Raw genomic sequence first — 23,144 nt, 5'->3', positions numbered from 1 at the left:
AGCCGGCGGATCGCTTGTATATTAACGGGCATCGCTGCCTCTTTTCAAATAGCGGGGATTTCCCGCCCGAGCGGGCGGATGTAACAGGCCGTGTATACACGCCCAGTTACATCCAAGAAGCTCCCGGCAGGCCGTGTATACACAGCGGCTGGCAGGGAGGTAGTTAAATGTCCTAACCCACCCCGCTCGTGCCTGCCGCTAGGCCACGTGCACGAACGGGAAATTCGCTTTGAATGTAAACAGCCAGCGATGGCTGTTTACATACAAGCGTTCAGACGTCTGTGTAGATGTCTGTGTGTCACAGCCTTGAGAGGGAAAAGGAGGGAAGTCTGTCTTAATGCCACCCTTCCCTCATGAGAGTGACAGTGGCAGTTTCAAGTCCCCTCACTGTATCTGTGTAGTGTGAGGGAAAGTTCAAAGTTGTTGAAGTCTCCCTCTCCCTCAGAAATAGGCCCACCAAATAAAGCTTGAAGGATGTCTGGGGAGTATGTTGTTGAGGCAGATGCAGTGAACATTACACTCCACACATAATAGTCTGTAACACCATTTCGCCACCATGGTCCATTGCACACACACAGTGCTGATGCACCTATCTCGGGACAGCAGGCTTTTTTCATGGACGCCAAACATTCTAATTTCCAGCATGTGTCAGAGTGCCCACTTACATTGCTAGGCTCCATCAGAGTGCCCCTTTAGAATGTTTAACCCCATCACTGTCTCACATTGTGGCTGCCTCTGGTAGTTTGATTCATGGTTTTGTACTGGTACATGCTGAACAAATCAGAACATGTAAATTCTGATTTTTAGCAATTTTCATAATTTTAATGGTGAAATAACTGTTGCACTTTGCTATAGCGGTGCTTTGTAATATTGTTAATGGGTGGTTTGGCAGACTAAACTACGATCCTGTCAGGAGGATTGTAGATTATCACAAAGGATGTCATTGTGCAGCTCAGAATACATTCCCCACATTGCTTTCTCAACTGATCACTGAGATAACTTATCTCAGCCTTTCACAGCTGTTTCGTGAGATAAGTTTTCTTTTCCCAGGTTATTAAACAGCCTCTGTGCAGCCGAGAAAAACAAAGAGATCTGCTGAGTAAAGTTAACTCGTGATAAAGCTAGTTTTATCACAGTTTATTAAACGTACACCATATTCTCTACAAAGCGCACACTCATGCGCTAAAGATGTATATATTTTTTAATCTACACTGCAAGGGCTTTCTCATGTGACCACTCCTGAAGAGACATCCCTGTCTCCTACAAAGGATCTCTTGTGTGGCCACTCCTGAGGAGACATCCATGTCTCCTACAAGGGATCTCTTGTGTGGCCACTCCTGAAGAGACATCTCTGTCTCCTACAAGGGACATCACATTTTATTTCTAGTCAAGCAAATGCATCCTATTCTAATGCCTATTAAATAGACAGGAAGTTTAGGAGAACTCTCCCAGTTGGAGACATTGAGAGAGATTCTACTCCTTTCTCTCACACACTTCCAGAACTTTTAAAGGTTTGGCTACAGTAAGACTTTTCAATGCTCATCTTCCCAGCATTCCCCTGCCGCCCTCTTTAGAAACCTAGAACGTGACATTTTTGGGGCTGCAGTGACATGTCGGGGGAGCATGGGAAAGGTATATATCAACCTCTCCTGTAGATACTGTCAAGCAAACCTCTCTTGTATTGCCTAGTCCAGGCAAAGTACAGGTTTGTTTTGAACTTCGATTTAAAGTATTAATAAACTCTCAAATTTTTTTTCAATAATGAATCCGGATAAAACAAATATACATTGCCCAAGAAAGTATTTCTTTACAATTTTTTAGCACTTAGTCATCATGTTTATGAACAGCTGGCTCCAACTCTCCCTTCTAACTCTCTGAACTTCCTGTCCAGTGAAAACTCACAAGGGACAGCAAAGTCTCTAGCAGCTCTCCTGCCGGAGCAGCTGCGGATCGGGAACATGTCTCAGTACCTGTGATTGGAGCTGCGCGCTGTCGGCTTCCTGGCGGGCTCGACACGTGGAGCTGCGAACACGCCCGAGCCCATCACTAGTCTTGATGTGCTAGTTGAAGGAGGCGGCTGAAAATCTTTTGGGTGAACAGTGAGGGCAGCCATCACTGTTCGAGTATTCTGACAGCAGCACACCCACTGCTGTCAGAATACAGTAGCCCAGTGGGAGATTCGTCCATCCACAGTGTTTATCGTGGATCGAGGAATCTCTCTTTTATTTCTTTTCAGTCCGCAGGTTGAACAAAAAAAAATAGAAACAGTGTATGGGCAGCTTAGGCTGCATGTTGCCTAGAGGGTTGTATTCACGTATGACACCTGTTTTCTATCGGCATTGTTTAGCCCTGTATATTAGATGAGAAAAGGGCAGAACATGCTACGGAAATCTTTTTTTCCTTTTTAATAGGCCAGACAAAAGAAAAATAGGTTTCAGCAATATGTACAGACTGTCTTTAGCAGGATGGCGTGAGCGTAGGTTTCAGAAACACTGATGTCACATCATTTCACAGAAACTGCTCCAACTTCCCCATTTGGACTGCTTTGCATCAATTGTGTCTATAGTCAAAACCTTCTTCTTTTTCATTCTGGGTAAAGTGGGGAAGGTTGAAACTCTTAAACTCTTGTCAGGTTTTATAGCCATTGGTGGCTCTGTTTAAGAAATCCCTTCACTTCCGTCTGGTAAAAAGTGAAGTTTAAATCTTTTTGAGAGCAACACAGACCGTTTGTGTTCTTCTTCTTCTCCTTCTCCTTCTTCTCCTCCTTCTCCTTCTCCTTCTCCTCCTCCTTCTCCTTCTCCTCCTCCTTCTCCTTCTCCTTCTTCTTCTTCTTCTTCTTCTTCTTGTCTTTCTTCTTTCGTCTTTCTTCTTCTTTCTTCTTCTTTCGTCCTTCTTCTTCTTTCGTCCTTCTTTCGTCTTTCTTCCTTCTTCTTTCGTCTTTCTTCCTTCTTCTTTCGTCCTTCTTTCGTCCTTCGTCCTTCTTCTTTCGTCCTTCTTTCGTCTTTCTTCCTTCTTCTTTCGTCCTTCTTTCGTCTTTCTTCTTTCTTTCTTCTTCTTTCTTTCTTCTTCTTTCTTTCTTCTTCTTTCTTTCTTCTTCTTTCTTTCTTCTTCTTTCTTTCTTCTTCTTTCTTTCTTCTTCTTTCTTTCTTCTTCTTTCTTTCTTCTTCTTTCTTCTTCCCTGTTGCAGACTTATCCTCACTTCCTGTCTGATAAAAAGATTGTCCCCAGAACAGGAAGTGAGGGAAATCTCACTAATGCAGCCCCGAAGAGCAGTAAAACCTGACAGGGATTCTAACCTTTCCCCATTCTATCTGTTCATATAGCTGCCATTACTGTGTTCATCGCTGTAGGTAAAGCTTAGGCTTTGAGCGGGGTTTTCTTCCTCGTCATCTCCAGTATGGAATATTTACTGCTGCTTTTTGGAATATGCCAATCTATTTATTCCCCACACTCTTTGCTGCAAGTGAAAATACAGTAGAATTGTTGATCAAGAGTTCTGTAATCAGAAGATGAAATCATTAATGTAATTTCCTGTGAAGCTTGCATTAATCACCTCCGGACCGGCACAGTTGTTTTATTTTTTACACACATGTTACAATCCTGAAATTTTGGATACAAAATGATTTAACCCTTTCACTGCCCGCAATGTAAGGCATACAGCACTGGTAGTGGGCCACTGTACGCAGACTCCCAGCTAAATTCCTCCAATAAGGTATCTGATGAAGAATGGTAGCAGCAATTGGAACAAAGTGGGGGAGGAATTTATCAAAACTTGAGCAGACAGAATCTGGAGCAGTAGCAACCAATCAGCATTTCTCTTCACTTTGTTCAGTTACGCTTCACAAATTCAAGATAAAAGCTGATTGGTTACTATCGGCAACTGCTCCAGATTGTCTGCTCTACTTTTGATAAACTCCCCTCAGGGTATTTAGGCGATAGACACACCCCTGTTATGCCCCCAGGTTATGATGACCATCAAGAATTTATATGTCCAAAATAATCTTTTTCACCATTACTTTACGTTTTTCCTTTTTTTTTTTCTGACTGACACAAAATAGCAAACAAGATGTCCAAACAGACTGTGCACAGACCTGGATCCATCATGTCTGCGTCCAAGCCGTGCACCATCTGTGGGAAGCAGCGTGTAAGGGCCCACAGCTCCTGTATCTACATCTGAGGCGCGTTCAGTTGATCAGCCGTTGCGAGTGATGATTTAGCAAACCGCCGGTGAACTCTGTGCTGCAAGTCAGCGCTCAGCAATGCTAACTTATCACTCGCATCGGAAGTGAATGGGGCTGCAGAGCGCTGAGTGTGATGGAGAAGGTGGGGACAAAGCACTAGTGGTCATTGTAACTGTGGGCACATCTGGCAGCATGGAGCAAATCACAATTCAGTGTGGAAACCTACAATTTAATGTTTTGGTGGACGAGTGTGAACGACAAACTGTCTGAAAAACAAGGCACAGTTTGTTCTAGGGATGCACCGATACCGATACTAGTATTGGTATCGGTGCCGATACCGAGTATTTGGGTGAGTACTCGTACTCGCCCAAATGCTCCGATACCTAGCACGAGTACTTCCTGTATCAGGAAGTCGGGCAGCGCATCATTACAGGCTGCCCGGTTTCCTGATTGGCAAGGAAACGGCTCCATGCTCTCTCGTCACTTGTGATGAGAGAGCATGGAGCTGACTTCCTGGCCAATCAGGAAGCTGGGTAGCGTGTAATAACGCAGCACCCGGCATTCTGATTGGCCGGGAAGCCGGCGTCATGCTCCCTCGTCATCTCATGAATCATAATATTAAGAAAGTGACCTTAAAGCATTAGTTTGTATTGCTGTAGAAAAAATGGGACCTGTCCCTTTAAGAAAAAGTATCGGTAATTGGTATCGGCGAGTAATTGATCAAAAGTATCGGTACTCGTACTCTGTCTTAAAAAAGTGGTATCGGTGGATCCCTAGTTTGTTCAAAATACTCTTTTATTGCAAAGGTGGACTGGTGACCTAATTGTTGCAACCATATGAATATATTGGTTTCTTTCTCTTCCTCCAATAATGAAACATCTATTTCATTCATAGCCACATCAAATATGCCATGGCTTTCAGCTTCCCCCTGTAAAACCGTAGAAATTGCACTAATGGCAGAATTTAATACTGAATCCTCCGCCATTTTGCTTAGCACTGTGCGGCCGAAGCATTCATTGAAGCTGCTGCAGCGAGCTGAAGTGCTGCAGGACAGCTACTCAGCGCTTGGTTTAGGAACTGAAAGCGCCTCAGGGGTGGGCAACTCCAGCCCTCCAGCTGTTGTGAAACTGACAGTTACAGGCATGACTACCAGAGGTATGTTGGGATTTGTAGGTAAAGCACAGTACGGTTCTTCCTGCAGCTCCAGATGCATAAAAATGGGGGATAAAAAACAAACTTTAGGCACTTATTTTTTTTACCTTTTTAGGCCTGGTTCACACCTGAATGTTTTGTAGCGCGTTCAACGCTCGACAAACGCTCAAACATCTAAATCCCATTGTATTCAATGGGTCTGGTTCACACCTTGCCGTATTTCCGCCCGTCCGAACGCGATACAAAACGGCCTACGACCAAAGAAGTACATGTACTTCTTTGGGGCGTTTTGGTCTCGCGTTTCCATTGGGATACAGCCAAGTAGCCCTCGGAAAATGGGCGTTTGCCGCACGTTTTTTTTACTGCGAAACGCGCATATTCAATACGCCTAGGTGTGAACCCAGCCTTACATAGCACACGGAAGTGTTACAACTTTTTTCAGGATGTTAAAACTGAATGTTGTACAACGCAAGAATACTGTCAGTGACAAGCCACAACATTACCTTAGTTCATTTGTCTGTACAGAACAACCTCCAACTTGTATACCTAACCGCTTCAGGGAATACATTTCTAGTTATGATGACTGGTCTCTCCCCATTGAGGGGGCCAGTTGCCTTATCACCCCCTGATGGGACCTGTACTTCTCTGAGGTGCACATTCATGTATAGGATGCTGGCAGGATGGAGATAGGATTTCTGGTGGTGCCTGTTTGGGCAGCACTAGGTTCCTCAATAACCACTAAATCTACTTTGTGTGCACCAAATGCCTTTTGCATACAGTTGTTATCATGTAAAGATAACAGTGGCATAATTACTGTGCTGCACATAGTCTGTGCATAGAGCAAAGCTGTGAGAAAGACGTCACAGGACCCACCCACTACAGGAGGAGGCAGATACAAGACCAGCCACCCTGCACAAGGAAAGAGAACAGTGACCGGTCTTTATTAAAGGAAGCTCCTCCACAGAGGGAATGTTTCATGCCGGGTTAGTGCACAGATCAAGAAAAAATGCACAAAGCACAGGAAGATTTAAGAATGCACACGGCTCTTGTAATTAGACAATGTTTGCTTATCCCGGAGTTCAGCTTTATATGTGTGAGGGCACATGGGTAACAGTGTGGAGATGATAACATGCTGTCATCTGATGACTGCTGTTGCCATTTGTGAAGATAAGTGCAAAGGAGTAGAGGTGCTGAATAGGGACTGAAGAAAAGAGCAGCAAACTGAAAGGGGAAGGGGTGGAGAGGTAAAGAAGCTGAAGTTGGGAAACTGAGGCCGAGGAAAAATCGAGTGAGCATGATGGGTTACAAGTCAGAGCAAGACACAGGGCTTGAGGACTGCAGGGGACCTGACAATGCAGAGTGAAGCATCTGGTGTTGATTTATGAACAGCGTACAGCTTTTCACCACCTCTCTGCAGTATGATATGAACATATATTACAAGCACATTCCTGTTTTTTGAACTTTTAGTTAAAATGGATTCTGCACTTAAAGTGGACCTAATTTTAAAATACATGTTCACATAAAACAGTGGAGCACATAACTAAACTGCCTTATTAATCCAAGTAAAACATTCCCTTTTATCTCCTAACAAATAAGCTTGGTGCCTTTTGGCTCCTATTCTATTATAGGACTAGCATTTAGGCAACTTTTGTTTTTGCATCGTACTGAAAAGTTACATGTTATTTTAATGTAATGGTTATATTATTATTTTGTTCTAGTGTCCGGTGACCTGACCACGCAGGAACGAGAGGAACTGGAGAACATCCAGCGTCGCAAGCAGAAGTTGCTGGAAGATATACAGGTGAATGTCCTCTGTGTTAATCCTTGCCTAACACGAACATGACATTGTCACTAAAATGACACTGAATCACTGTCTTCCACCAACGTACTTCCACCTGTCAACGTAGAGAAAAGATCTACCTTTGGAAGTATACATAGCCTGGGGTCAATATCCCTTCACTTAATATGCACATACGTGAAGAAAATATGTCATACATTTTGCTGTCCTGCGCTCCCTTTTTTAGGAGCTTACTATTTTCATTTTTTAAGCTGGCAGTATCTTCAGACCTACTTGTGATATATGTAATATAATCTCTGCATCACAGCTAGTTACCGACCTACATACAAACCACTTATACTCTGACTCCCCATTGGTGGGTTTGTATATGTTTATTATAGTCAGGACATTGTGTAAAATATTTTCCTTTTTTTTGTTAGCTTAATATGAAATATGTTACACCGATCAGCCATATCACTGTGACCACCCGCCTAATATTGAGTAGGTCCCCTTTTTGCCACCAAAACAGCCCTGACCCGATGAGACATGGTCTCCGCTAGAACTCTAAAGGTACGCTGTAGTATCTGGCACCAAGCTGTCATTAGCAGACCCTTTAAGTCTTGTAAGTTGCAATGTGGGCTCTCCTTCGCTCCCCACATGCATCCAGTGAGCCTTGGCCACCCATGACCCTGTTGCCGCTTCACCGGTTCTCCATCCTTGGACCACTTTTGGTCCTTACCACCGCAGACTGTGAACATCCCACAAAAGCTGCAGTTTTGGAGTTGCTCTGACGCAGACGTCTAGCCATCACAATTTGGCCCTTGTCAAAGTCGCTCAAACTTACACTTGCCAATTTTTTTGTGCTTTCAACACATCAACTTCAGGAACAAAATGTTCACTTGCTGCCTAATATATCCCACAGATGCCATTGTAACAAGATAATCAATGTTATTTACTTCACCTCTCAGTGGTCATAATGTTATGGCTGTGTAGTGTATATGAATGTTAAACCATCAGCAAGTACTTTTGGCTTCTTTTTTTATCTGCTCATCTCTGTTTGCCCAATTGTTGAAGAAAGTCTTATATACAGATATCAATAGTTTAAATTGAACTTTACACACATGGGTGAATGACTTATCACAGTGACTCATCTTTTATCAGACATTTCCTTCTGAGATTTTACATCTGCAGAGCTGGTCGGCCTGAGGCCCTGTTCAAGCCTGGACGATTTAACACGCTTTCCCAATGCACATTGATGCCGTTCTTTTCTATGAGACCCGTTCACACCTGTGCAGTGTGCTGAAAGTTTTGTGGTGCATCCACATGTGTTTTTGACTCCAGAGACTTCAAAGGCAGTATACAAAAAAAACCTTGCAACTTGATGTTGTGTGTTTTTAGCATGACAACAACCTTCACTTTATTTGACTTTCATTGGCTAAACAAAAAAAAAGTGCATGAAAACACATGTCAAAACTCCACTATATACTGCAGGTTTAATAATCAAGCAGCACTAGGACAGTATCCGAAAGTACAGATCCATTGGAAGACTGAAGCAGAAGCAGGGAAATCCTTGCACTGCAGCTTCCTCTCCTGTAAGGAGAACAATGAGCAGCACAGCAGTGAAATCACTAAATCTCACTCAGAATTTCGTGAGACCAGCAGTCAGAGGTATCATTGCCTTCGATATGAGTAGGCTGGGTCTGCATAACTAAAAACCACATCTGTTTTTATTATGAACTCTGTTCATAATAATAAAAGTCTGATCTCTTCTGAAAATTCTGTATATAGGGCATAGTGTGTTCAGATTCTAGATTTCCTTGGGACCGTAATATACAGGGGTACGGGTACTCCTAGAATGAGATCCTAATAGGTTGGACTTGATGGACTAATGTCTTTATTCAACCTCAAATACTATGTAACTATGTAACTATGGCTGATTATCATCTGCACATTTACACTTTGATATGACCAGGAAAAAGTGAATTGTAGCAATGATATAACTATTGGTAACATAGAAACTGAGTTAAAGGGAAAGTCCACTTTTCCAAGTGAACCTAAAATGTACTCCCTCCCCCGGCTATACTTACCTTTCGGTGAACGCTCCTTCCCCTCCATCTGTGCTAGTGTACTATCCTTACCCCGTACAGCTGTGTATCCCAGCCCTGCACTCTGGATTTTGAATTTCACTCGCAAATGGCGAGCACTCATTGGCCAGCGTGGTCACCTTACTGCACTAACCAATGAGAAGGTATTCTGACCGCGCTGACCAATGAGAAGTGCTTCTTACTTTTGCCAAACGGTAAGTATAGCTTGGGAGAAGGGGGCCAGATTGGAGGAGGTAATTCCATTTTCCCAAATTCACTTGGCCTCAGTAGTACATTCAAGCCAGTTATGACCCGAAATGTCCTCGATTATCTGTATTTCTGTAAATGTGATTGTAACTTTTTTTTTTTTTTTCAGCGACTGAAAGAAGAAATAGCAGAAGTAACAAATGAAATTGAAAACTTGGGATCTTTGGAGGAGAAGTAAGACGTTTTTTGTTTGTTTTTTTTTTTTGCTTTGGAATATACCCTACGTTGCCTTTTGACTTATTCTGACTTTGTACAGATAGTTGTTTCCAGAAAGATGAATAGCTTACATTTACCCTTGCAGTGGAATCCCTATGCATTGCAGGGGTTAAATGCTCATTTTTGTCTAGGCTACTAATATTGCACAGGCTCTGCTCCATGTGAGAGGTCCTCAAACCCGCCTCTCTTCCACCTTCTGTCGCTCAGTCAAACTCTTATGTCATCAAGTACAATGCAGGGCCATCCACCTTGCTTTATAAGTGAGGACACCAAAGGACACCCCCCAAAACCTTGGAGGGGAACCTGTGGTTTCCCTATGCAGCACAAAGTAACAGGTTCACTTGCTCCCCAACTGCTCTGTTTAGCCACCATTAACAAAATACCAGGCAATTGTTTGTATGGGTGAGCGTGTGACTTTTTCTCTTTTCTCTTATGTGACTTTGCTGCTACTTGATGATTGGCCCAGTATTGTCACATAGAAGACGGTCCTCTGTCACTGGAGTGACACGGAGCTTACACAGAGCTTCCTTTCCTTGCTCCGGGTGGCTGAAAGTAGTGGGGGAGGAAATTAAAGTTAAGATGTGCTGATGAGGATAGGGTCATTAAGGTACATATTTGCTGTACGGTCTCATTGGTAACAGATACTTCCCTTACTGTTGTTCCTTACCCTTTAAGTGTATTTATTCTCAAAAAAAGAAAAAACGAAGTTACAATTAGGAATGCATCCAAAATTCTGCCCTCAAAACATAGCTGAAAATGGTACTTTTGCCAAAATTGTGGTGCATCTCTACTTTCTCTCCTCCCCACTGGGTGCTGCTCTGTGTCCCCTCTGACACAGAGCAGCATGCAGCGGGGAGGAGAGAAATTGTCATGAGGCTGAGCTAGGCGGGGACGAGAGTGCTCATCAGCATCATCACAGGAGGCAGAGCTCTCCTCCCCGCCCCGTTCGGCCTCCCCGTGACAAGCAAATCGGGATGGAGAGTGGTGCGGGGAGAAAACAGCTGTCACAGGAGGCCAAACCTGCAGTGTGGGGGGAGGAGTCACCTGTCAGCAATATGACCGGAGGCTGAGATCTCCCTGCACCGCCCGCTCAGCCTCTTGTGACAGGTGAGTCAGGATGGAGAGCAGTTACAAGCACTCAACAATCAGCTGATCGCTGAGTGCTTGTAAATATTTCAGGACATAGTATACTATATTGCCAAAAGTATTTGGAAACAGCCCTCTAAATCATTGGATTCAGGTGTTCCAATCACTCTATGGCTACAGGTGTATAAAATGTGTTTATTTGCATGCAGATGATAGGTGCAGCGTGGTTGGTTTTAATTTTTTAGATTTGATTTTACTTTTTTTTTTCTTTTCTTTTTAATTATCATTTATTTCTGTTATTTTTTTTTTTCTGTATTTCCATTTTTAATATATATTTTATTTTTGTCCCTTGACTTTATTGACTTTACAGCGGTAACAAACCCTTGTGTGATAGCTTTTGGACGTGACAGGTTCTCTTTTATTGACCCTATCACCTCCAACACATGAGTTGTAGCACAGTTCTGTGTGCGTTCTCCTGTGACAGGAAGGCTGTCCAACCCCGGACGCTGGCAATAGATAGAGAGGGGAGGAGAGAGAGGGGAGGAGAGAGAGGGGAGGAGAGAGAGGGGAGAAGAGAGAGTGGAGGGGAGGGAGATTCAGGCAGGTTACAAGTGATTTTTTTAGTCACCTGTTTGCACGTAATGCAGTGTTACACCCTCTCTGCTGGATGAAGGGCGTTTGCTCAATGAGTCATCATGGCATTAACTCTTATCAGCGGGCCTACAGGAGTTCTAATCAGACATAGGAAGTCTCAAAGAAATCTTTTGTCAAGTTGTTTTTCTGTAAAATATAATAATTACATATATAGCCAAGACTAGGAAAATACCCTCCATGCTCCTCTCCCTGGATATTAAAAAAGCTTTTGACAGCGTCTCCGGCCCTATCTCTTCCACACACTGCGTCAATGGGGCTTTGGCTCCTTCTTTCTAAATTGGGTGCCCTCCCTGTAATAACAGACCAACTGCACGTATTAAATATTCAGGCTTCTGCTCCCAACCCTTCCTGATCCTCGAAAGCACCAGGCAGGGATGCGCCCTGGAACCCCTTGCCCAAAAGATTCGCAACTCCACAGATATCACCAGCATTGACCATGGGGGACTCTGACACAAAATATGTATGTTTGCGGACGATGCTCTGCTCTTTATAACAAACCCTGTAGTGACCCTGCCAAACCTCACAAAACTCCTCTCTGACTTTGCCTTTTATCTCAGGGCTCCAGGTCAACGACTCAAAGTCCACAGCCTTAAATATCTCCCTACCTTCAACCCTTGTTGAGTCCCTACGCAGAACCTACCCCTATTCCTGGCGCTCAGACCATCTCCTACCTGGGCATTATACTGGGACATTCCTACCAATCTTTATACACTACAAACTATCCGGACATGCTGACTAAACTTTCTACCATGTTAAAGACGTGGTCCCATTACCACCTATCCTGGCTAAGGAGGATAGCAGCGGTTAAACTGACCCTCCCACCCAAAATGTTATATCTCTTTAGAGTCCTGCCAGTAGCTGTGCCAGCTCATGCCCTCAAGAAACTCCAAACTCGTATCTTTGAGTTCATATGGGAAAATAAGCGACCTAGAGTCCCTAGACGTACTCTATACTTGCCAAAATCTCGAGGTGGTCTGGCTGTCCCAAACCTATCTAAACACTACCTAGCGGCACAGATTGAGCAACTAGTGAAATACCATTCGGTTTTTGAGGCTCCAGCCTGGGTGGCTTTGGAAAACACTCTAGTGACACCAACGTCCGCTGCAAACCTCCTCTGGCTGGCCCTGAAACACAGACCGTCATTTACCAACCCGATCACATCCCACTCGCTCAGATTATGGGACTCCACTAAAACATCTTACGGACTCCTTTCTCCACACTTACCCCTTATGTCATTTATCGCCAACCCCTCGTTCGCCCAGCCCTCAGACATCCATCATGCTTTTCCGCATGGGCGGAATGGAACCTCACCTATTTCTGGCAACTACAATCTGAGTCGGGAGTGAAACCCTTCCCGCACTTACAAGAACATAAGCAGATCCCGAGTAAGGAGCTCTTTTGATATCTCCAAATAAAAAACTTTATCGCATCGTCCACCCCAAAACCTAGTAGCCCCCGCTTAATGTGCCCATTCGAAAGAATTTGTTGTAACGACCCACACAGCCCTGGAATTATCTCCCTTCTCTATTCCATTCTAATATCCCCTACAGATACACCCCCTCCTTATGTGTCCCAATGGGAAAAGGACCTGGGACCACTTGCAGATGAAGAGATCTGGCAACAATCTTGGGCTAATACCAGGAGCAGCTCGCAATGTGCAGGCATGCTGGAGGTTAATTATAAGGTCATATTGCGGTGGTACCTAGTGCCTGCTAGAGTGGCTATCTATAACCCTAATTGCTCCCCTAACTGCTTTCGGGGCTGTCCCGATAGGGGCACGTTTTTCCACATATGGTGGGACTGTCCACGGGTTTCTGCCTTCTGGGAGGAAATCTTCAACCTTCTCATCACTGTTCTTGGAACCTATACCTAGGGACCCCTACTTTGCACTTCCCAATTGTAGACCATGCATGTATGCACCTCAGCCAAGAGGGAAATAGCAAAGAACTGGTTGACCTCAACCCTCAGTATCACCAGTGTAATTAACCATATTAATTGGGTAATGGCCCATGAAAAACAGACCGCGCAACTTAACGATAAAATGTCCAAATTTGAGACTACTTGGTCCCCATAGATCGACAAATATTTGGCCCCCAACACCCCTCGTCGCCTCTGTACTTTATGATCTACCCCTAATATCTTTATATACAGTGACGTTTTGTCCCCCCTACCCCATGTTGTGATGTTTGTCTTATGTGGTGCCGCAGCATCTGAAATTCAACTGTTGCCCACATGCAACACCTGGTAGCGCCCAGCTCATGAACCCTCTGTATGCCCCATAGGCATGAATGTTTCGCCAGATGTGGGGGTCATCGTACTCCGCACCTGACTCATTACACCCCCTAGTCAGAGCGTGACTGAGGAACCCCTACTTACACTGAGAACGCTGAATGTGTCATGCACCACGACTAGATATTGTGCTAATATGTAAATTAAATGACTCCACATTACTTGAATACTATCTACACCTACTGCACCAAGCGGAAATCATGTACAGAAGCTGTACCAACTGTTATCAAGAATTTGTCTTTAAATACGCCTTTGTTCTGATACCCTTTGGGATACCTCTTCATGAGGTTGCCACCCAGGCGCCCTGTATTGTACTGTTTTGTACCATGTATCAAAATACTATCAATAAAAATGTATACGATAAAAATATATATATATAATAATTAAAGAAAGAACATACGTACACAACTCTGTACATGAAAAGCTTTTTACTTTTTGTCTGATTTCTGGTTTTGGTTGAATTGTTTGCAAGAGAAAAAAATGACATTGCGTGACCTGCCTGTAGGGAATTGTGTGTTTCACCAAGGTTCCTCTGTAAGTTCTGTACGATATAAAAGCCATCGGTGTCCTTCAATTAGAGGAGGCTGCTTTCAGCAAGTCAAATTTATAACTCGAAGAGTCACAGGGAGCTTAGCCAGCCAGTTCAGTACTAAGGCTTAAGGGCCCAGATGCTGTGCTAATTGCACAGCTTCTGATGTGTGGTGCCCCGGTACAGTGCCCGAAGAGCTGATCCCAGCGCATCACACTGTGCATTTATTTATTTTTTTAGAACTTTTATTGAATTGTCACAAGTGACATTTCATTCAGTTCTATGGGCACAGGGGGGTGTGAGGCGGTTGTACATTGAGAAAAAGTAGCGCATACCTTTTTTCAGCACCCACCACTGCGTTAATACTGCATGACGATGGTGTGAATGCACATTCGTGACAAGGCAAATTGACTTGTCTTGCTTTGGGGCTGCGTAGGAAACGATGGCCAGCTGCGTTGGAAACGATGACTCCAACGCAGATGGTATAAATCATCCCTTACAGGTGAGCTATCACATCCCAAACTCAATGCAGGCCCTTTGCTGCCTCTTGCATACAGAAAGCCTAGAGTAAAATTGTCATTACAAAGACATTTCTCACAACTATCAGCCAGGTGGAATCCTGCCTTGGAAGGTTGAATGTGATTGGTGATACAGAAAGCAGATAGAGAGATGGTTACACAGCACAGACAAGGGAATTACCCCCAGCAACCCTGCAAGGTGCTTTCTAGGTGCTGGCTGCTATGGATTACAGAAAGCACAGATACAATGATTGAATGTTCTCATTTTAGCACAGTTGCAGTTTCAGTAGCCAAAGCCTTCCTCTTCTTGCTCCCTGCAATATTTGTTTTCATCCAAAAAACAGACAGTCTACATGAGTGGCAACTCTGCTCTGAATTCAGGGGCAGTGTAGAATTGTTGACCACCCATAACAAAGAATCTGCATTATGTGGACTTTACAGGCAGGCACAAAAGGTATTTGTGGGACTCTGCAGGGGGACAAAGAGAAAACAAAGTGCAGATATATTTATAATCAAGTGCTGCAGCACATTTTATTAGGGGGTCATGGTTTTATCTCTGATGGCTTCTGATGTGTGTGTGTCAGAGATAAATTGGAGAATGGCTCTGGGTATTCTGCAAATTGCTGACTGTCAAGAGTATATAAAGATGGAAATGATATTCTGACACCCACGTAAGGACTACTGCAACATGCATTATAATTAGAAGCATAGCTTGTTTATTAATATTTTAGTCTTTTTGACTTCACTATGTGTTTTTATAGCGTCACGTTACCTTAGCCCCAATAATAATTTTATTGTTCAACAGGAAAAACCAGCAAAAGAATAAACAAGTTGCAATGGGAAGAAAGAAATTCAACATGGACCCTAAAAAGGTATATTTAATAAAAGTCCTGTCTGCAAGATGAATTCCGTGAACCAGGGAGCCAATATTGTTTCATCCTCCTGCAGGGTATCCAGTTCCTGATTGATAATGAGCTGTTGGCTAATACCTGTGAGAGCATTGCCCAATTCTTGTACAAAGGTGAAGGACTGAATAAGACCGCTATAGGAGACTACTTAGGAGAACGGTAAGACAAATGGCTGATGTCATGCCGTTTTTTTTTTCTCTTCCATTCTGTTTTCTCATTAGTACTGAGGTAACTACATTGCCTGGCCAAAAAAAAAAACAATCACACTTTAATATTTAGTTGGACTGCCTTTAGATTTAATTATGGAACGCATTCACTGTGGCATCGCTTCCATAAGATTATGCAATGTCACAACATCTCCATCCAGAGTTGCATTCATTTTTCACCAAGATCTTGTAATGATGATGGAAGAGTCTGGCCACTGCGTTAAGTCTTCTCCAGCACATCCCAAAGATTCTCAATGGGATTAAGGTCTGGACTCTGTGGTGGCCAATCTATGTGTGAAAATGATGCCTCATGCTCCCTGAACCATTCTTTCACACATTGAGCCCGATGAATCCTGACATTGTCATCTTGGAATATGTCCGTGCCATCAGGGAAGAAAAAAATCCATTGATGGAAAAACCTGGTCATTCAGTATATTCAGGTAGGCAGCTGACCTCAATTTTTGGGCACATAGGATTGCTAAACCTAGACCTATTATCCAGTGGAAGGCTCTGACCTATATACTTAGCTATCCAGGTGGTGACTTTTTTTTTTTTGGCCAGGCAGTGTATATTCGACACCACATAAAAAGGAAGTATCAGTGTTAGTAGAAGGTATTTGGGGATGTAGGATAATGCCAGCAAGCCAGTATTGGGTAACTATTGATCAGTAAATAAATACTAACCACACATTATTTTCTGCAGAGACGATTTTAACATTCGCATACTTCATGCCTTTGTGGAACTTCATGAATTTACAGACCTTAACTTAGTGCAGGCACTTCGGTAAGTTGGGGCCATACATACAGTTTTTTAAAGGGGAGATATCTGAGAACTTTAATTCTCTTTGGTCTGTTCATACTTAATATAACTCTGTGTCTCCATAGTCAGTTCCTGTGGAGCTTCCGCTTGCCAGGAGAAGCTCAGAAAATTGATCGTATGATGGAAGCATTTGCTCAGCGGTACTGCCAGTGTAATCTAGGAGTCTTTGAATCAACAGGTTCGTTATGATGTTTTTTTTTCTTCTGTGTTTTTTTTCCTTTAAGAAAATGATCTGGAAAGCACAAATAGGGTTTCTGTAATAGGCATACAATCAGTGATCATGATGTGTTAAACGGCCTAATATTTAAGTTTACCAGGAATGTATGTCTTGACTTAATTTTCAGTACTTCTTTCTGATGCAGCTGTCCTCAAATGATAACTTGAGTTATTAATGTCTTACTGGGATGAATAAATAAAAGATTACTGAGGTTCTGATGTATCTTTGCTATGTGGGGCTACCCACCGCATTGCAAGGGCTAAGTGCTCGTTTGTGTCTAGGGACTAGAATAAAAAAGTTATATTCACCTGATCCTCTGAGCCAGCTTGCTCTTAGATCAGTGCTTCCAGCCGCGCTCCCCCTCTGCTGCAGTGGTCTAAGGATCCTCGAGTCATCACGTCCAATACACTGTGTATTGCATGCCAAGGGACATACCATCGCGCTGCAGCATAGGCAGAGACAAGCTGGAGGGAGTGCTGTGACAGCCGCCTGGCTCTGAGGTTCGGATGAGTATAACTTTTTTTTTTTAATTAGCCCCTAAACACAAGTGAGCAGTTAAATCTTGCAGTGTGGGGGGTAGCCCCACTGCAAGGGTTAATACAAATGTTGCCCGGAGCTTTGCTTTAAATATATGATTGAAAGCCTTTTGGTATGCTGTTGATCCTGCCAGAAATCCATTGCTGTCCTGTGCACTTTGCACTGTTATCTTAAAAAGTGTTATCGGGAAGTATGTTAGCGCTACAGAACACCTCCCTGTATGTTCTGGCGATGCTGAGAACGGGTTACCCTTAACACACTTCCTGCTACTCTGCTATAGATACGGTACAGTGTGTATTGTCACCCTAGGACAGAAACTGTTTCTGTCACTTAATCTGGCATGATGCAATATTTTAAATTTTTGTTCTTGAGTTTAGATCTTGAAGCTTAGGCTTTCTGTCATGTCATTTCTGCTGAAGGACAAGATAAAGGTGCCCATACACTGTGCGATTATCGCACGATAATCGCGGGAAATCCCGCGATTGTACGATAATCGCACAGTGTATGGAAGGCGTGCAACCGTTTTTACTGTACGGTCGTACATCTTTTGTCTTAGGAGCATGCTAGAAAACCAGCCGAGAATCGTACAATTTCCGGCTGGTTTTTAGCATGATCGTAAGATCAATGCCGCACGGGGCGGTGTGCGCACGCGCACACTGCCCATTCAGCATTGCGGTCATCTGAAGCCCGCCCCTCAGGGGGGCGGGCTTGCGATGATCGCAAGTACGATCTGCCTGTCCAAGATGGGCAGATCGTACGTTTTTTTAAATTACTTTACAACCATCGCAAGACTAAGTTCTTGCGATGGTTGTAAAGTGTATGGCCACCTTAAGACTTCAGATTGCTCCAATCTTTCCATACAGCAGAGGTCATGTGGCCAGAAGCCTATGGGCTTGGTTGTATGAGCAGCACAGGAGAGAAGTTAGAGGAGTGTTTCTCAAGTAAAAGCCATTTGGTCCTTCAGTTACTCTATTTACTAAATTTATTCTTAACACTATTAACCCATTGCCTTTTCCTACAGATACCTGCTATGTATTGTCTTTTGCCATTATCATGTTGAACACCAGCCTGCACAATCCTAATGTCAAGGACAAGCCAGCTGTAGATCGTTTCATATCCATGAACCGTGGCATCAATGATGGAGGTGACCTACCCGAGGACCTGCTGAGGGTATGTGCAGATTTGGGCAGAAACTTGTATAGACCGTATAGGGCTTCTGGTAATTATGTCTTTTTCAGATGCTGACTGAAGATGTTTCAGCTCTTCACAGGCACTGCTCCCTATCATTGCTGTTTACCCACATAGCTCACCCTTCTTCACCCCCCTTATTCTCCATCTATGTGTTAAGTGATATCAAGGAGCTGACTTCATGATGGCACCCTTTCCTGCTGATTCACTGTGATAGCACTAAATAGTGATGTGTTATGTCTAGAGTCTGACCCAGGCAATCGGCAGAAAAGAAGACATATTGCCAAGCTCCTGCCTGGCCATTAGGGAAGCTTTGATAACGGCACAAGTAGCTTTCAGCCTTGCACAGAATTCATATTTGAGTTTTCTTTACTGAATTCACATAGGGTAAAGTTCTATTTTTTTATCTTTTACTCTTTCCCCAGAATCTGTATGACAGTATAAAGAACGAGCCATTTAAGATTCCGGAGGATGATGGAAATGATCTTACACACACTTTTTTCAACCCCGACCGTGAGGGTTGGCTGCTGAAGCTTGGTGAGCTTTCTTTTTTTGGTAAAACTGGAATACCTACCAATTAAATGATTAAGGGTAACAAGTACTCTGTTGCTAAATACTACTGAAAAAAAGTGAATCTACTGGTAATAGGCCTTCAGTTATACATTGGAGGCCTTTATTAGTACAATTCTCTATAATAAATTTGCTGGTACAGTTATCAGTGTGAGATCTTCTCTCATTTAAACTGCCAGCAAGCTGCAGCGCTGATTACCTTTCACAAAAATCATATCTTTCTACATGAACAGATTGTTTCAATTAAAGAATCATGTCTTTTAGAAATTGATTGCTCTAAATGGGCAGTTTGATTTATTGCTTTCATTGAAAAGGAATGATCAGTCCTTTTGGCAATGTCAAGGACATGTCGAGGAGGACGTAGGCTCGATTCCTGAATTATAATTTGTGTACAAAGGCATCCATTCAGTGCTGCATAAAATAAATATAATATTTATATATTTTATTTGTTTTAATTAGTATCTTTACAAGGAAAAAATAAAAGTGTGTGTAAAGATCTCTGCCAGCTGCATTGGATGAGCTCTGTGCTTTGAATGGGATGTTACTTGGTCATGGTCTTGGGCTTTCTCCTAAATAAGTTGTTGCTCAGTATTGTGCCAGGAAAGAAAAGCGAGTAAAAAGCGGTAGGCATGACTGAGTTTTTGACACCACCTACGTGTATAGAGCTGCGGTGTAGCATGAACGTGCATACAGTGTAAAACAAATCTAGACCTTTTTAGAGGATTTGTAACAGACTGCATACACAGTTTTAACTTGTGATTTTGACCTTACACCTAGTGCCTGGAAGGAAGAGTAAATGCATATGAAGCACTGGTAGGCATGACTTAACTTCCACACCGCATACTTGTATAATGCTGTTTGAAGAACACCTACAGCTACCCTGCTGCTATAGTTCAAATTGAAAAAAACCTGTTGCCTGTAAAGAAAAGTAATGTTTACTTTGCCTGCTGAATGCCATTCTGATCAAGAAAAATAGCCGGCTGAAGGATCTACAGAAGCTGACACTTCGATCTCCTGGTCTTCCGCCTGCCAAACCCTACGTCACCACTGTGCCCTGCAGAAAAGGGAAGTATTTAGTCCTTTCTTGTACCAGGTTTATTTCAATTTGAATTTTAGCATCATTGTCACTTTAAGAAGGTTTAGTGTAAATGAGTGAATTCAATGGAGAACAAATTTGAATATGCTGCAAGGATTTGTAATCGGCTGAATACACTGCATTAGCTTGTGATCTGATTTGACACCAGGAAGGCATGGCTGGCTTTTGAAATGGCATATTTGTATTAGACTACAGTATAAAGGAAATGTCAGAGCAGTTTAACCAAGGATAAAAAAAACTGTATCGTACCAGCTTCTTACTACTGTCCTCCCAAGTGAATGGCATCACTCTGTAGATTACTGGCGGCCCAATTTACTAACTGTAACACATAATATTATCCTCGATTCCCAACTCCGGGGTCAATAACCCTAGCAGGGTAAAACATTCCTTAGCCTCGAAAGCAAAAACCCTCTCATGCAGGCTTTGGCTTATGAACTGTGCTCATTTACATGCCAGGATTAGTGCAGTTCCCACTGTACTTGCAGCCCGCTCAGATGTAAGCGCTGCAGGCCTTTGTGAAAGGTGAGGAGGAGAGGAAACGGAGACATGACCTAAGTGGCAGGGTCAATGAGACATGCAGCATTTAACCTGAGTGGCCCAGAAGTACAGCGAAAGCTCTACTAATCCCAGCATGTAATGCAGATTTACAGGATGTTGAAGAAACTCCATGATGGGGTTTTACTTTGAGGAAAAGGAATGTTTTGGTACTTTAAAGGAGAACTATGAGGCGAGTGAAAATCAATCACCCTCATAATTCTAGCCGACCTGTGACAATGAAACTGTCACAGGTCGGATCAATAGATCGGGAAGTGAGCGAACACATAGCGTCGTTCGATCACTTCTCGATCTATCCCTGCAGAGAGCCGCGACTGTCACTCATGGATCCCTGCAGGGATTCCCCCCCCTCCCCTGTCTGATCCTCCAGCGCTGACTGGCGGAACGGACGGGGGATAGGCAGAGCCAGCTGTCAATCCCGCAGCTGGGTGGATCTCAACAGTAATGTCGGGATCCGTCCCGGCTGCGGCGTCTCAGTATATCGCGAGCTACAGCTCGCGGTATACTGAGCTTAGGGTGACGGGAGGACACTAGTTTGTGTCCTCCCATTACCCTTAAGAGAACTATGGGGAAAAGCCCTAACCCCATAGTTCTCCTTTTAACCCTGGTAAGGTTACTGTGCCTGAAGTTGGGCTTTAACAATCGTTATTTTCAACTTTAATCGAACTTACTAATCGGCTAACTAATCGATTTTGAAAATAATCGTTAGCTGCAGCTCTAATGTGATAGTTCTTTTCAAATGTCCCTGGGTCTCGGTAATAAAAATAGTGTTCATTATGGCACATAGTGATTGTTACAGCTTGGGGAACTGTTACAGCTTGTCTTTCTGCAGTCCCCTTTTCATTTTTTGCCTTCATTTTAATTACATTATATCTTTGGTGACAAACTTGAGGGATATGAATACATTGGAGAGTTGAACAGTATAAAAAGCAGGGCCAGTAAGTGAAACACGCAACTTTTAGTCCTACTGAGAACATTTTTGTACTTGTGATTTCACCTTCCAGCACCTTGTTCTGTATTTTAGGGTTGGCAATAATGTAATTATAAACTATAGTACAGTGATCAGATATTTAATGAAACGTTTAGAGTTGTTTAATTTTTAATTTATTTAAAATGTTATTTTCTTCTTTATTTGCATGTTTTCTAAATTTGGGATGCCCCTTTCCTCCAACCTGCAGGAGGTATGTACAGTCTGCGTTCACAGTGTGTGGGTGCTAAGCTCGAACAGCTGGATTCTTGTTGGTGACAGCCTGTGCTGCTTGTCTCTCTCCCTTATCTTTCCATATGTATTAGAATAATGGGGGTCTTTCTGACCTATACAATAGAGATTATTTTCTTCTCTTATCTATGAACCTAGTCATGCATGCTACTAATAGGTTTTAAAAATCTATGATCATATACAAGGACATAAAAGAGAAACTCCTAATTAAATTTACTTAGGTCACTGTTAAGAAGCATCCTGTATTACATTATAGATAACTTGTATTACATTATACCGCCATTCCATCACCGGTGCACTGTGTGTATATATGTGTAAATATATGTTGCTAGGCCTACAAACATTACTATTAGTTTTAATAGGATCTTCCATTTTACATCATCATGCATATATGAGAATGTGCTGTCACGCTCGTTGCATGAGTCATTCAGTGTACAGTAAAGCTCACGACAAACATGCGTTCTACTCCAGACTTGTTCTGTTCAGAATAGTGTGCATGCTTTAAGGCACTCAGATTTTCTGAGGATGAGAGGAGGTTACTAATGTTCCTAATATTGCCACTGCTTGCACCAGGCAAAAAGCCTACATGCAGTCCAGTGAATGTCAAATGAATGTCTCCTTGACTGCAAATCTGAGGCTCGTCCTACCTGCACTAGAGAGGCACCAGCAAAGCCACCCGACTGTTGTCTGCAGCATTTGCAACAGTGCCACACTTACTGCATCCTCGGGCACCCAACTGAGTCTTCGCAACTGATGAGGTCATCCGTTGCTATAGACTGTCTGCAGCCGCAGTCTTAAACTCCCAGTCCAATGGTTAATATATAATCTCATAGAGGGAAAAAAAAACCCCACAAAATCCATAGCGTTCTCCATTTAAAACATTTATAAAAAAAACACAGAACAATCACATGTATATGTGCGCTCATTAATGCGTAGTATGCGTAGTACATGTATATGTACTACGCATTAAGGTTCCCACACACCTTACGATCATCGTGCGATAATCGCGGGAAATCCCGCGATCGTACGATTATCGTTAGGTGTGTGGAAGCCGTGCGACCTTACAGTAGTAGAGG

At 43.1% G+C, this 23,144-nt stretch overlaps 1 protein-coding gene across 1 annotated transcript in view; it reads left to right on the top strand.

Moving 5' to 3' along the window:
* LOC108799491 (cytohesin-1) overlaps positions 1 to 23,144 on the top strand; it is a 49,332-nt gene that overhangs the window by 19,159 nt on the left and 7,029 nt on the right. Inside the window, exons 2-9 of the mRNA XM_018571353.1 lie at positions 7,052 to 7,134; positions 9,571 to 9,635; positions 15,559 to 15,625; positions 15,702 to 15,820; positions 16,570 to 16,650; positions 16,752 to 16,864; positions 18,462 to 18,610; positions 19,054 to 19,165. Of these exons, the coding sequence (XP_018426855.1) occupies positions 7,052 to 7,134; positions 9,571 to 9,635; positions 15,559 to 15,625; positions 15,702 to 15,820; positions 16,570 to 16,650; positions 16,752 to 16,864; positions 18,462 to 18,610; positions 19,054 to 19,165 (789 nt within the window). The remainder of the gene's footprint in view (positions 1 to 7,051; positions 7,135 to 9,570; positions 9,636 to 15,558; positions 15,626 to 15,701; positions 15,821 to 16,569; positions 16,651 to 16,751; positions 16,865 to 18,461; positions 18,611 to 19,053; positions 19,166 to 23,144) is intronic.

This window comes from Nanorana parkeri, unplaced genomic scaffold (assembly GCF_000935625.1).
Source record: "Nanorana parkeri isolate BGI_ZX_2015 unplaced genomic scaffold, ASM93562v1 scaffold1740, whole genome shotgun sequence".
Classification (NCBI taxonomy): Eukaryota; Metazoa; Chordata; class Amphibia; order Anura; family Dicroglossidae; genus Nanorana; species Nanorana parkeri.
Note: the sequence above shows the minus strand (reverse complement) of the source record. Positions and strands in the feature narration are given on the sequence as shown.